The sequence below is a fragment of the Anopheles stephensi genome, unplaced genomic scaffold (genome assembly GCF_013141755.1).
Source record: "Anopheles stephensi strain Indian unplaced genomic scaffold, UCI_ANSTEP_V1.0 ucontig367, whole genome shotgun sequence".
NCBI classification, from domain to species: domain Eukaryota; kingdom Metazoa; phylum Arthropoda; class Insecta; order Diptera; family Culicidae; genus Anopheles; species Anopheles stephensi.
The window spans coordinates 35,177-49,130 of NW_023405310.1; the positions used below are offsets into that span (position 1 = coordinate 35,177).

The following is a 13,954-nucleotide window of genomic DNA, read 5'->3' on the forward strand; positions in this document are numbered from 1 at the left end:
TATAGCATAGTACATAGGCCTGGTAAATGTATTAGTAATGCCGATGCGTTATCTCGTTTACCGTTGCCAACTGAAAACCGGATTGAGCACATATCAGTTACTGAACTTAAAGTGCCCGCGTGTCAAAAGACGCAAAAGGTACCAAGTGCAATAGTTACGTCTAGATGGCCTCTAGCCACTCATGCATTCCAAAGAATCCATTTGGATTTATTTCATTTTGATGGAAATACCTTTCTGATAATAGTGGATGCCTATTCAAAATTAATACATTTGAAAATACTACGAAGAACGTGTACGGAGAGTGTATTGGAACGATTGGAAGAAATGTATACGTATTTTGGGTTGCCTTCTGAAGTGTGCTCGGATAATGGTGCCACCTTTCAACTCATCTGGGTTTATACATGCGTGTTATTCAGATAATATAAAAGTATTGAAATCTCCTTCTTATCACCCTCAATCCACTAGCGAACTAGCGGAGAGGGGGGTACAGACGATCAAGAATGTCTTGAAAAAGTATCTGATAGATGAGCGATTAAAACCGATACCACTTCAGAAAAAGATTAACAAGGTTCTTTTAAAGTATCGTAATACTCCATCTACGTCCACTGGCAAAACTCCATCTTCATTATTGTTTAACTATGTGCCTCGCACATTACTAAATACGAGCAATCCAGTTAAGATCCTAACACTAACAGTGTAACGAAACCAGTTAGACCCACTCATCATTCCTATAGCCGTGGAGACAAAATATTATATAGGAATCATCAAGAAGACATTGTAAGGTGGATACCCGCGATGGTATTAGAGAAAATAAGTCCTAGAACTTACTTAATTAATTTACATGGGAATGTTAGAATGGTGCATACCAATCAGATTCGTGCTTCTCAGCTCTCAGGTGAATTTCACCCTACTTTGCTTATACCTATATCAATGACTGATGCTACGACAGGAAATAATGAAACTAGAGTACCTACCGGCAAACAAAATATGCATTCAAAAAAAAAGCAGTGAGTCATCCTCGCCTTAACTACGCAGATCAAAGAGCATAAAAGCTAGGCACATGAAAGTATAATCAGAATATCAGGAATGAATCAAATCTCATTTAAAGTTGGGAGGAGTGTTATATTCTGAACTATTACTAGCAATAGTAGCCTTAGTAGTAACAACAAAACACGCACTTACCGTTAATTTGTGTCACTCCAGCAGTGCCTAAAGAATCGAGCACTAATCGCACACTTTATTTTACTCTTAGAGTCACTCTGAACCAGTAAACACACACACTCCAAAGTATATATCATGCACTATTTGCACCTGTCTGGCCAGCCGAGCAGTTTAGAGCAGTTTTTTAAGCTACCGAACAATTCAAATAACACAGCAGCTCTCGCAAAAGCTTTGATTCATTCAAACAGCGCTCGAAAAAAATCGAGCACTTTTCGCGAACTCAAATTTACTCATTGAGACACTGTGACGAATAATCTTACACCAAAATATACCTGGCACTTTTGGCTCCAGGCTCCAGTTGTCGAGCACCTCCAACATATCCTAGCAAACCCTCCCAGCCACCAACAGCTATTCCGAACACACTTCCGATTTTACCAGAAAAGCTGCTTCCAATTTGAGCAGTTTTATTTTTTGTCGCTTGGGCGCGGGCGATTTTTGTCGGATGGGAATCCGTTTTTGCTTTTGTCAAAATTCGGAAGCCGGAAAGCCGTCAGACTAAAAATTTCCATAAATTTCCGAATTTCCACCGTTTTTCCGACGGAAACGGATTGCACACTCGGTTCACATCACTACAATTCAAACCGCACTCAATTCGATCCATAAATGAGCAAGTTATTTACACTTTTGCATTAAACGCGGTATATCCGCCACGTGGTGGTGCTGTCACACTACTGACACACTTCTGCCACCTCCGTTTTTTCACTTATTTATCCTACTTAAGACGTTTTTCACTGCGGTTTTTTGGGTTCGATCAATTAATTGCACACTACCACACCGGAAAGGACCGCTTCCGGACCGATCCGCGCGAAATTGGCCGCAAAAACAAACACCCGACACTGCATCCCCCCACCACTGATGCACTTTTTGGACCACGTAGCTTTCGCACTAATTGGCCGATTTTTACCCCGTTTTCGGCTCGCACAACATTTGGGCCACCTTATCGACCGTTTTCACTCACTTCCAAACCTGAGAAATCGGGGATTTCCCGAGAAATGGTGTGCCTACCAACTTTGACGGCTGTTGTTGTTGTTGTTGGTGGTGGTGTGGCCTACAACTTACACGCGCCACATTTCGTTCTAAAAGCAGCGAAAAACCACAGTTTCTTCACTGAAGCCTCTTTATTGGCCATTTATCACTGATTTGAAACACAAACTGCACTCCGATCGGTTCACCATCACCGGGAAAACTGTGTCCATCTGAGTCTGCTTACCGCACTTATGTGCTGGAACCATGTGTCACTTATACAAACATTATTTCACCTATTGTGGAGCTGTTTTCACTTTTGTACAGTATAACTTGCCATTTTACCTCCATTGTGCACAGTATCTGGTGGATCAGGCTGGTGGCATTGCTCGGTTGTATACAACTAGTCGGATGGATTTGTATGGGATTTGACAGCTGAGATTTGGTTGTACACGACCGTCCGACCAAAATCAAAAATTTTTGATTTTGGTCGGACGGTCGTGTAAACCGAGTGAACTCGCTGGTATAAACTCAAAAAAAACCTTTGTTTTTCTTCAAATGACGGATTGCGGGATTATTTGTAAACAAGTGATTTTGCTACAAACAGCTACATCGCCATGGCAAAAACTGTAATTGACGAAGAATTTTTGATCTCTTTAGTGCAAGAACGGCGCTTTCTTTGGGATCTGCGCGATCGCATGTATAAGAATAGAGCGGTGACAAATAAAGCGTGGAATGAGATAGGAGCGGAGCTTAATGTTGAAGGTATGTATCTGTTAAAAGTCGCTGTGTGTGGCATGGAGGTTCTCATAAAACTAGTCTTTCATTAACTGCATCTGATATTTCGTTGTATCTTATCGATCCATCCATGTATCCAGTTTGCTGCGGGAACAAACCGGCAAACGAGTGGGTTGAATAAGTGAAGAATGAACAGACCCGATACTCTCGCGCTAGTTTCTTCGTTGCGTTGTATATCACCCCGGATGATAATGATAAGATTGGGCTTTTCCTTGATTAACCAGAATCGGATATTAACGGCGGACCCTTGTTGATAACGATCTTTTTCCGGTAAACGTATTTTTAGGATTGGGTGAGTAAGAACAACTGTTGCAATCTGAAACAGCTGTGTATTTAAACAGTAGTGTATTGTTCTCGCAAGGTCTATTGAACGTCTGATTTCTACCGATCATTAATTCTACCGAGTAGAGAAATCTTGATTTGATTTTTGTTATAGTTTTTCTTTGTTTTTGGCATGCAAGAAAATAGAAGATTCATGAACGATGACTAGTTATGTTGACATCGTTTGCATACTCGCATAGTTAGGACAACTCATCTACCAATTTGAAATCGTCGTCGACAAGTAAAATTTTACGTTCCTGTCAATCTTATCAATACGATCCTAGCAGCATCGAGGTTCAGACGGATTTAAAAGTAAAGTGTAATAACTTTATAATGAAAAAGGAATAATTTACATCCAGGGTTTGTACCGTTTTTTAGTAATTTTTCGCTAATTATTTGATTTCAAAAATATCATATATTTTTTAATATAATGATGAGTCGAGGCTCAATGAGTTTTCATTCGTTAGATGTTAGCACAATAAGAGGACCATTCTCACGGTTGCATATAGTACGTCGCTACTCCTTCGAGACACACACTTTCACACATGTACAGGTAATATTTATTATTGTTTTGTGGTACTTATTTATAGCAAAGACAATAAGTATGCGAACCATTTACTGTCTCATCAGACGGATGATTTAAATCTAATTGTAAGTTTTAGGAACTATTCATTCCCAAACGTTATAACTGTATCGAAAATTTGGATTACATCCAAGTAAATAAAAATGAAAGTATTCTCATTTTAATGCGCAAAATCAAATGAATTGGTACACTTTGTTCTATTACAATTGTTACCATTCTAGCGTATTTTTTATCTTACTATGTTATGTGCATTGCTATGGCGTTGCTCGACCCCAAAATAGTTTTATATGGATAGAAATGTTTTAATAGTACTAACGCAAAATATAATATGGACCACAACGCTGGTTTTAGGATAGAAAACGTTACTTTAAAATCAATCAATAACTAACAATACAGCATCGATACATATGAGCACATAACAATACTCACATCATCAGAACATATGAACCCATAACAACTATAAAGTAGTTATCTTTTTAAAATGTAATCTATAATTACGTCTCGCTGCTGTTTTGTTTCAGTATTACGTAGTTCTTAATCTCATTATCTCAGTCTCTCTAAGGAGTTATAATATTAATGTCACATAATTAATGTTTTTAATAATATTTTATTTAATATTTTTATTACATTTATATATTTTTTCCACAATTGATGAAAAACTAAGATGAATCGCTCTATATCCGCTACGATGAATGGTTTTTTTGCATTGCCGGTTCTAGCATTAAAAAGCATAATCCCGAATTGATGGAGAATCCATAGAAAACAGCAGTAAAACGTACAATGTTGCTCGTGGTCATGATGAAGCTAGAACGGTGTACCACTACGTTTCGCGAATGGTGCTGTGGTATGTGTATTTAAGACTCTTTAGTATCTTGCGCTTCGAATACTGTAATCGAAATCGCTCAATTCATTTACGATAATTAAAAAACTGCCGACATCCGAAAAATTATACTTTTGCTGAAAAGTATGGCCAAAAAATATTGATATTAATGTACATATAATTTTTTTCATGTATAAGCAAAAAATATAGGTTTATTGATAAATAAAATAATCCTTTTTTTAATCATAATTTTAATAAAATTTTCCTGATGAAAGTTGTATGTTTGGAAAATAACGTTCGATGAAAAAGGGAATTTTTGAAAGTATTGAGAAAACAAGCTTAAAAAAGGTATGCACATGATACATTTTAAAATATGAGAAAAAAATGCTTACAGCAAAACAGCTGATAGAATTGGCATGATAAAAAAATCACTTACAGTCGTATAGTTACGAATAACAACATGAAACGAGAATACATAAATTTAACTAAAAACAATGCAAACATCACTGCAAATAGGAGAAAGGATATAATCTACAAACCAACAATGTATACTGATAGCCAAACAATGTGCAGCATCATAAAAAGAAAGTAATTAAACAGCCATATCGATTAAAGCAGTCGAATTGCCTAAAGATTGTGAAATCTATTTATTTTACAAACCATTTATGAAATTATTCATGTCTACTACAAAAATAGTCCTTGAAACTGTCTCTAATTTCTGTTGCCTCACGAGAGGCATGATTATTCGCCCTATATCTTGCGTTAGAATTGCAATTTACGGAACCTGAATTTGAATCACCAGGAGTTGTAACAGTCTCTCTAAAATCAATGCATAAATTATGCAACAAGCATGCTGCTTTCACTAATACTGTAGCGTGGTCCGGTGTTATTTGTAGTTCGGTTTTTAAGAACCGCCATTTTGCTACAAGTATTCCGAAAGCGCATTCTACGCATCGCCTTGCAATGGAGAGCCTCTCGTTGAAATGCAATTTTGCAGCATCTGCATTGTTGTCTGGGTAGGGGCGCAGCAAAAAGTTCTTCAGAGGGTAACCCTGGTCGCCGATGAAGACATAAGGTAAGCTTCGCGTAGTCCCCGGAAGAGGTTTGGGAGCCGGGATATTCAAACGATTAGAACGTATGAGTTCATACAATGTGGATGAATTAAATACACCACTATCACAGCGGCTTCCGTATTCTCCTATATCTACGCAAATAAATTTGCAGTTAGCATCTGCAACACCTTGCAAATGCAAAGAAAAATATTTCTTGTAATTAAAATATTGTGTTCCAGATTTGGCGGGAGCCTTAATCCGCACATGTTTTCCATCAATGGCCCCAAGACAGTTAGGAAAATTCCACTGGTCCAAAAATTCTTTTTCCACTCTCTCAAATGCAGACGTCGTCGGAAGCGGAATAAATTCTGAGTTGAGTGTGTTCCAAATCGCATCACATGTCTCATAAATAATGTTTCCAATTGTATTATGAGCCATACAAAAGCTGAACGATAATGACTTGAAGGGGATTCCAGTTGATAAAAATCTGAAAGCAAAAAAAAAACAAAATATTGGTTACAAAGGAATTTTTGAAGAAGAAATTAAAATTATATAAAAATAACTTATTACAAAATATTAAATTTAGTGTAAAGCTTCATAACATGTATGTAATGTGTGGTACATTTTGTTTTGTTTCAGGAGAAATTGCAAAACACAAATGGCGTATTTTGCGTGACATCTTTGCACGCAAGTTTTCTGAAACGCAGCAGCCATCTGGGTCAGGATACAAGCATATCCGATGGAAATTTTTCAAGCAGATGAGTTTCTTGAAAGATACGCTTGCATCCAGACCCAGAATGGGTAATCTGGAATTAGCAGGATGTATGTATGAAAAATATTTCGAATTATTTACATTAAATCATTCATCATTTCATGTATGATTATTAGCCGCACATGAAACCGAAGAGTACCTCGAGGAAGAACTCATGACGGAGGAGAACCAATATAACCAGCCGCAGGATTATGGAAAGGCAGCAGACGCAGAAAAGCATACATCAAGTAGCCAACCATCAGGCAGCAGGCCAAAACGCGCTTCTGATGCTGTGTTACTAGAAAATCTGTTGCTCATGGAAAAGGAAAGGCACGAGATGGCGAAACAACAAAAGACTGGCAACTATTACGCGATGATGAGTTTGGTTACGTTAATGGACAAATTAGAGATAGAGGATCAAATTGAAGTACGCGACGAAATTTTGCGTTTTGGGCACCGCGTGCTAAAAGAGAAATTTAGTAATTATAAGGATAATTGTTAAGATATTTAAGATAATAAATAATAATAGTTACGGTAATAGTAAGGTAATAAGGGAAAAGGTAATAGTTACAGTTTGTTTAGATGATAGTTATCTATAAAAAATGATTTTTTGTTAACATGAATTGCATTACGTTATTGTTTAAGTGTTTTTATTTACGTTTAACAGAATTCATATGTTCCTATAAACTTTAAAAATTAATAAACTACCAAATATGCCTTCATTTACCAATTCAATTCAATTACCATTCGGTTGTAGAGCGCAGTAGAAAGAGAGTTGATTCTAAGTTTTGTACCATTATTTATAAATTTTGCAAGGAGCCGAAAGCTCCGTATTTAATGAAAGTGGCTTCGGCTTTCGTTCAATCCGATCAAAATTTTGCCCTAGCTTAAACATCTCCTTATATCCTTACATCCTATCCTTAACTTCTATCGTTGGTGAGTTCGGCTCACCTTCGGTATGTCATGGGAACTCTGACGCTTTCCTTTGTAACATAACGTTTTAACACTATGAGCAAAGATACTAGTACTTTAATATAAACCGCCATAGATTTACAAAAATCCTTACAACTAAGATTTAAAACCACATACCTGAGAGTCACCATTAATCTCTCCTCTGGACTAATGTATGGAACGTGTGTGGGCTGTTTTGTGATGAGATGTTCTATCTTTCCCAAAATGTAGTCAAATGTTCTTTTTGACATCCTCATATATTCGAAAAACTTCTGTTCGTCTTGTTGAAGTTTTGGAAACAACACGTAGTATTGCCCGTTTAGCTTGCGATCCTTAAATATACTGTTGACTTCATTCCGCCTTTGTTTTTGCAACAATAAGTAACGCAAGGCGAGGCTCGTACTCCGTAAAATCTTTTGTTCAGTATCAGAATCCATTCTGCAAATAGAAAAAAAATATTTGAAGTAAAAACTTTGTATTGTTTATAACATCTAACCAACAGATAACAGACGTTTCCACATGCGTCTGCAAAAACGTTATTGAACTTGATCGGCCCGGGGTGTGATTCAGTCTCACAGGACTGGCTGGCACAGATAAAATAAAAAAGAGAAACTCCTTCGTATGCGGAGGTGCTAGGCTTCGAAAGGCGGAGCGAGACAATGCCGAATGTGTCTGTTCACAATGTAACCGAGTACCAAAAGGATGCTCAGGGCAAATTATACACGACAAGATGACCAATATTCATCACTCCGGTGGACAGGCCCGGCTACCGAAACTGAGAAGCTGTTTTGTGTCGGCCGTATGTCGGAGGAGGTGTATTCCTCCTGGTGTTTGCTGCAGCGATCATGTTGCAGCTGTTTTTGTAATAAACCTAATATATAACCATATATATGGTTAATATTATAACCAGTTTAAAACAGATAAACTCACATTTAATTTTCTTTTTTCGTTAAAAACGATGAACTCGCTTATTTTGTCGAAACGGATAACTCGCGAACCTGATTTATTTGTGTTTATGCCTTCTTTGTTTGTTTACATCCAAATGTCAAACCGAAAAAAGTCGTGCAACCAAATCTGACGAGCAATGACACGCTTCTCGAGGTCGTATACAACCAAAGTCGTATACAACCGAGCAATGCCACCAGCCTCAAGCACAATTTTACGCCCTTTTTAACCAAACAAAGAGAGAGCGCACTTTGCACAGAGTGCCACGCGCACCGGATGACAGCTCGACACTGCTACAGTGACATAACTGCCCAGGCACAACCAAGGTGTATGTATCTAGAGCAAGGTGTGTGTATTTAGGACAAGGTGTATGTATTTGGAAGGTGAATTTCAGTGGATTTGACAGAGCACCAGCACCATTTCCTAAGTTATCTTGTCTCCCTGTTTTCGTAAATGTTTTGGTAAATATATTCGTTAACGAAATTTCTTCGAACAGATTTACGAAATTCCAAACTATTTCGAGGATAACTTGTTTATGTTTGGATTCTGTTTGATTACATTTTGAATGAACCCTGCTCATAAAATGAACCGGAACCATGTACATCGAATGTAAACCGCTGATGGCGGACGGTTATCACAACGGATTTACATCCACGGAAGGCTTTCGGAAGGAATTATGGCGTATGTTTAGGAGACGGAAGGTTTCTGTTCGGTCCTAACTGTAAGAGAACGCGCGAAAGAATGGCTTCATTCTCACTGACAGTTCGTCTTGCCCAGGTTGCACCTTAAGCGAGTCGTCGGTTGTCAGTTAAGTTGTCATTCGGTTGCCATACGGTATGTACACAATGGGTAACATTCATCCGGACGTTACAACTCGGCTATCCTGAAAATAAATTGCCCTCAATTTACTATCCGGTGGGCTCAGCCCAACATCATCCGGACGTTACAACTCGGCTATCCTGAAAATAAATTGCCCTCAATTTACTATCCGGTGGGCTCAGCCCAACATCTTAACTTATTGGCTTCGAGAACCCCTTCGTAGGGTAACTGTGTGAGTTGACATCCTTCTACTTCGCGTACCACGTATCTATCTGTTATATACTGAACTATCACTAGCAATAGTAGCCTAAGAAGTAGTAAGCGCTCCACCTTGATCACACATACATCTTAGGTAGCATTAGTATAAAAGCCCTCGTCGAACTGATTATACCGTTCTTTCTCCGTTATATGTCACAAAGTAAAGTATCAACACACCGTAACTACCCGCAACCATAACATAATTTTGGCGACGAGGATTAAAAAGGATAAACGCGGAACGGAACTTTTGCTTTTGTGTAAATCGTGTGAAGTCAATTGATAGAAAAGCAGTTCATCCGTCGATTTACCGGTAAATCTCGTGTCGGAGATCAGTGTCGGTAGTATAGTGCTGATGTGTACGGCAACAAAGGATGCCGAACCAGGAAGAAGAGAAACCGTCCACGTGAAGCATGACGAAAGTAAATGTGGCTATCTATGTCTATGTTCGGCCACATGGAACCGTTTGTGATCGGAGAGAATTTCGACAAGTATGTTAGTCGCCAGCAACAATTCTTCATCGTTAATGATGTGGAAGAAACCAAGAAAGTGCCAATGTTAGTGACAATGGCTGGACCGTCACTTTATTCGATAGCCAATCGAATATGTTCGCCAGGGGATCCGTGTTCAAAAACGTGTAAGACGAGCCAGAACGAGCTGCTGAAGCAGCATTTGGCGCCAAAGGTCAACGTAATGGCCGAACGCTAAAAGTACCACAAGTACGAACAAGCAGCAAACCAGACAATAACGGAGTTCATCATCGAGCTAAAAGCGTTATCACAATCGTGTGATTTCGGCACGTTTTTGTCGCAAGCGCTACGTGATCGCTTCGTCGCAGAATTGCAAAACTCCGGGTTGCGAACCAAGCTCCTAACAGAAGGTGATCTCACGTTTGAAAAAGCTTGGAGATTGGAAGAAGTTGGGAAGCATCGGAGCTGGAATGCAGAGAAATGCAAGGACCAGCAAAATTGGTAGCGTTCAAGCAACGCACATCGTGGAAGTCGTCGGATCGAACGGCAGTAAAAAAGAGCAAGCGTTTGTCTACGCGTTCTTTACCAGCAAGGCATCTAGATAATAAATGCTTTCGTTGTGGTAGAGATCATAGCCCCGATACCTGTCCTGCCAAACAATGGAAGTGTTACGCATGCGGTAATATTGGTCACGTGTCATCGTTGTGCCGTACGAGACGAAACCATGGTCGGGTTGCTGAACTCGTTGAAGCTTCGGAACAGTGCAGCCTGAACTAGTTGAAGGAGACGGTAGAGATATCGCAGCAAACTACGAGCCAAAACGAGAGGATCACAAACTTGATCGTGCGAGCCAGTTTCAACAGTACGAGTACAATGCGGACGGATGCACCCGCAATGATGGATCTGGAGATTGAAGGCGAGTGCGTGTGCGGTTCGAAGTGGACACCGGTGCGTGCGAGACGGTGATTTCGAGAGAGACGTACGAGGAGCAACTATCTCACGTTCCGATGCGTGGGACGACAAGAGTGTTCCAAACGGTATCAGTGCAAACTATTCGTCCAATAGGGGAGCTACCAGTACGTGTAAAAAACACATATGAAGATTTCGTTTCACTTTACAGTTTTGTTCTGGAACCGGAGAAAAAGAAGATGCTTACACCGCTCCTCGGTCGCTCGAGCTTAGATGTCCTAATGCCAGAATGGAGAAAATTGGTAAGTCTTAATTACTCGTCTCTTAGTGCTATTCATCACAGTCTAAAGTCTGAAATTGAACACCAATACCCATACGTATTTTCTAGGGATGTCAGTCAGGAAATAGAAGGTTTTACAGCAGATATTGTCCTTAAACAAAGTGCTGTACCAATTTTTCATAAACCATACACGGTACCGTTCAAATGTCGCGAAAATGTAGAAGAAATAAATCACATGGTGAAAAAGGGAATTATAGTCCCTGTTCGTTCGTCCACGTGGGCTAGTCCAATCGTAATTACGCCAAAACAAGATGGCACAATTAGAATTTGTTTAGATGGGAAAGCTACATTGAATCGCTTTATTTGTACGGAGCATTATCCGTTGCCTGCTATTGAAGACATCTTAGCAAATTTATCGAATTTCAAATGTTACTGTAAAATCGATTTAACGGGAGCCTATCTCCAAGTACGATTGTCACGCACAACTCAAGAGTTATGTACCATAAATACCCACCGTGGATGATGCAGGTATACAAGAATGCCATTTGGGATAAGTTCGGCGCCCTCAGTATTTCAGTCTATAATAGATCAAATTTTGCTAGGAACAAAATCTATTCCGTATTTAGATGATATCCTTATTGGTGGCAGTATGCTACATAAATGCAAGGAAAATTTATTCCATGTGTTGGATTAATTAAATCAGCATAAAGTGCACATATATTGGGCCAGATCGCGATTTTTTTAAACAGAAATTGAACATCTCGGTTTTATGCTCACATCTGACGGAATTCGTCCATGTAAAGCTAAAGTGGAAGCAATCTGTCTTGCTCCAGCACCTAAATATATAGTCGTTCTTAAGAAATTACAGTCGTTCTTAGGTCTTTTGAACTACTTCCACAAATTTTAGCCAAATCTGTCGTTGGAATTACATCCGTTATATAAATTGTTTAGGAGAGAAAGTAGATTCTCGTGGACAGTCGAGTGTGAAAAGGCATTTAAAAAGTGTAAAGAATTGTTGATCTCCAATGACGTATTAGAGCCGTATGATCCAAAAAAGCCACTAATACCATGCCGTACGGATGCCAGTCCGTACGGAGTTGGTGCTATTTTATCTCACTTAGCGGGATAATTGGAGAAGCCTGTGTATTTTGCGTTATCAACACTCACACCCGCGCAACAAAATTACGGGCAAATACATAAAGAAGCATTAGCAGTTGTATTTGGAACAAAAAAAAATCACATGTATTTGTATGGTACGAGTTTTACTCTCGTTACCGATAGTTCTGCGTTCAAACAAATGTTTAACCCACACAAGAGTTCTTCTGCTGGGGCAATTTCTAGATTGTACAGATGGGCCGTAATTTTGTCTAATTACTCCTATAGCATAGTACATAGGCCTGGTAAATGTATTAGTAATGCCGATGCGTTATCTCGTTTACCGTTGCCAACTGAAAACCGGATTGAGCACATATCAGTTACTGAACTTAAAGTGCCCGCGTGTCAAAAGACGCAAAAGGTACCAAGTGCAATAGTTACGTCTAGATGGCCTCTAGCCACTCATGCATTCCAAAGAATCCATTTGGATTTATTTCATTTTGATGGAAATACCTTTCTGATAATAGTGGATGCCTATTCAAAATTAATACATTTGAAAATACTACGAAGAACGTGTACGGAGAGTGTATTGGAACGATTGGAAGAAATGTATACGTATTTTGGGTTGCCTTCTGAAGTGTGCTCGGATAATGGTGCCACCTTTCAACTCATCTGGGTTTATACATGCGTGTTATTCAGATAATATAAAAGTATTGAAATCTCCTTCTTATCACCCTCAATCCACTAGCGAACTAGCGGAGAGGGGGGTACAGACGATCAAGAATGTCTTGAAAAAGTATCTGATAGATGAGCGATTAAAACCGATACCACTTCAGAAAAAGATTAACAAGGTTCTTTTAAAGTATCGTAATACTCCATCTACGTCCACTGGCAAAACTCCATCTTCATTATTGTTTAACTATGTGCCTCGCACATTACTAAATACGAGCAATCCAGTTAAGATCCTAACACTAACAGTGTAACGAAACCAGTTAGACCCACTCATCATTCCTATAGCCGTGGAGACAAAATATTATATAGGAATCATCAAGAAGACATTGTAAGGTGGATACCCGCGATGGTATTAGAGAAAATAAGTACTAGAACTTACTTAATTAATTTACATGGGAATGTTAGAATGGTGCATACCAATCAGATTCGTGCTTCTCAGCTCTCAGGTGAATTTCACCCTACTTTGCTTATACCTATATCAATGACTGATGCTACGACAGGAAATAATGAAACTAGAGTACCTACCGGCAAACAAAATATGCATTCAAAAAAAAAGCAGTGAGTCATCCTCGCCTTAACTACGCAGATCAAAGAGCATAAAAGCTAGGCACATGAAAGTATAATCAGAATATCAGGAATGAATCAAATCTCATTTAAAGTTGGGAGGAGTGTTATATTCTGAACTATTACTAGCAATAGTAGCCTTAGTAGTAACAACAAAACACGCACTTACCGTTAATTTGTGTCACTCCAGCAGTGCCTAAAGAATCGAGCACTAATCGCACACTTTATTTTACTCTTAGAGTCACTCTGAACCAGTAAACACACACACTCCAAAGTATATATCATGCACTATTTGCACCTGTCTGGCCAGCCGAGCAGTTTAGAGCAGTTTTTTAAGCTACCGAACAATTCAAATAACACAGCAGCTCTCGCAAAAGCTTTGATTCATTCAAACAGCGCTCGAAAAAAATCGAGCACTTTTCGCG

The 13,954-nt window shown here is 39.0% G+C and overlaps 2 protein-coding genes across 15 annotated transcripts; one reads left to right on the forward strand and one right to left on the reverse strand.

Moving 5' to 3' along the window:
- The first annotated feature begins 2,548 nt into the window (after window positions 1–2,548).
- Window positions 2,549–8,347, forward strand: LOC118516631. Of its 8 annotated transcripts, XR_004907991.1 has the most exons (4): window positions 2,554–2,949; window positions 3,063–3,274; window positions 6,398–6,580; window positions 6,647–7,231. XR_004907991.1 is itself a non-coding variant. In XM_036062609.1 (2 exons), exons 1-2 carry the CDS (start codon window positions 2,802–2,804, stop codon window positions 7,009–7,011), a joined length of 513 nt encoding a protein of 170 aa, XP_035918502.1. In that variant the 5' UTR covers window positions 2,549–2,801; the 3' UTR covers window positions 7,012–7,231. The 8 variants fall into 8 exon arrangements, 1 of the variants encoding a protein (XP_035918502.1); XR_004907992.1 differs by lacking the exons at window positions 6,398–6,580; window positions 6,647–7,231 and adding an exon at window positions 7,963–8,347 and having other exon boundaries at window positions 2,561–2,949; XR_004907990.1 differs by lacking the exon at window positions 6,398–6,580 and having other exon boundaries at window positions 2,561–2,949.
- LOC118516630 (protein ALP1-like) lies at window positions 3,846–13,717 on the reverse strand. Of its 7 annotated transcripts, XR_004907984.1 has the most exons (4): window positions 8,391–8,608; window positions 7,599–7,898; window positions 5,246–5,257; window positions 3,846–4,843 (listed from the first exon to the last, which is right to left on the reverse strand). XR_004907984.1 is itself a non-coding variant. In XM_036062608.1 (3 exons), exons 2-3 carry the CDS (start codon window positions 7,895–7,897, stop codon window positions 5,378–5,380), a joined length of 1,167 nt encoding a protein of 388 aa, XP_035918501.1. In that variant the 5' UTR covers window position 7,898; window positions 13,699–13,717; the 3' UTR covers window positions 5,312–5,377. The 7 variants fall into 7 exon arrangements, 3 of the variants coding, with proteins under 3 accessions (XP_035918501.1, XP_035918499.1, XP_035918500.1); XR_004907982.1 differs by lacking the exon at window positions 5,246–5,257; XM_036062608.1 differs by lacking the exons at window positions 3,846–4,843; window positions 5,246–5,257; window positions 8,391–8,608 and adding exons at window positions 5,312–6,245; window positions 13,699–13,717.
- Between the last annotated feature and the right edge of the window lie 237 nt (window positions 13,718–13,954).

Coding starts and splice junctions, on each gene's coding strand:
- LOC118516631 (XM_036062609.1), top strand. CDS start 2,802: ATGGCAAAAACTGTAATTGACGAAGAATTTTTGATCTCTTTAGTGCAA. Junction 2,950..6,646: donor AGCGGAGCTTAATGTTGAAG/GTATGTATCTGT, acceptor TATGATTATTAG/CCGCACATGAAACCGAAGAG.
- LOC118516630 (XM_036062608.1), bottom strand. CDS start 7,897: ATGGATTCTGATACTGAACAAAAGATTTTACGGAGTACGAGCCTCGCC. Junction 6,246..7,598: donor AGATTAATGGTGACTCTCAG/GTATGTGGTTTT, acceptor TTTTGCTTTCAG/ATTTTTATCAACTGGAATCC.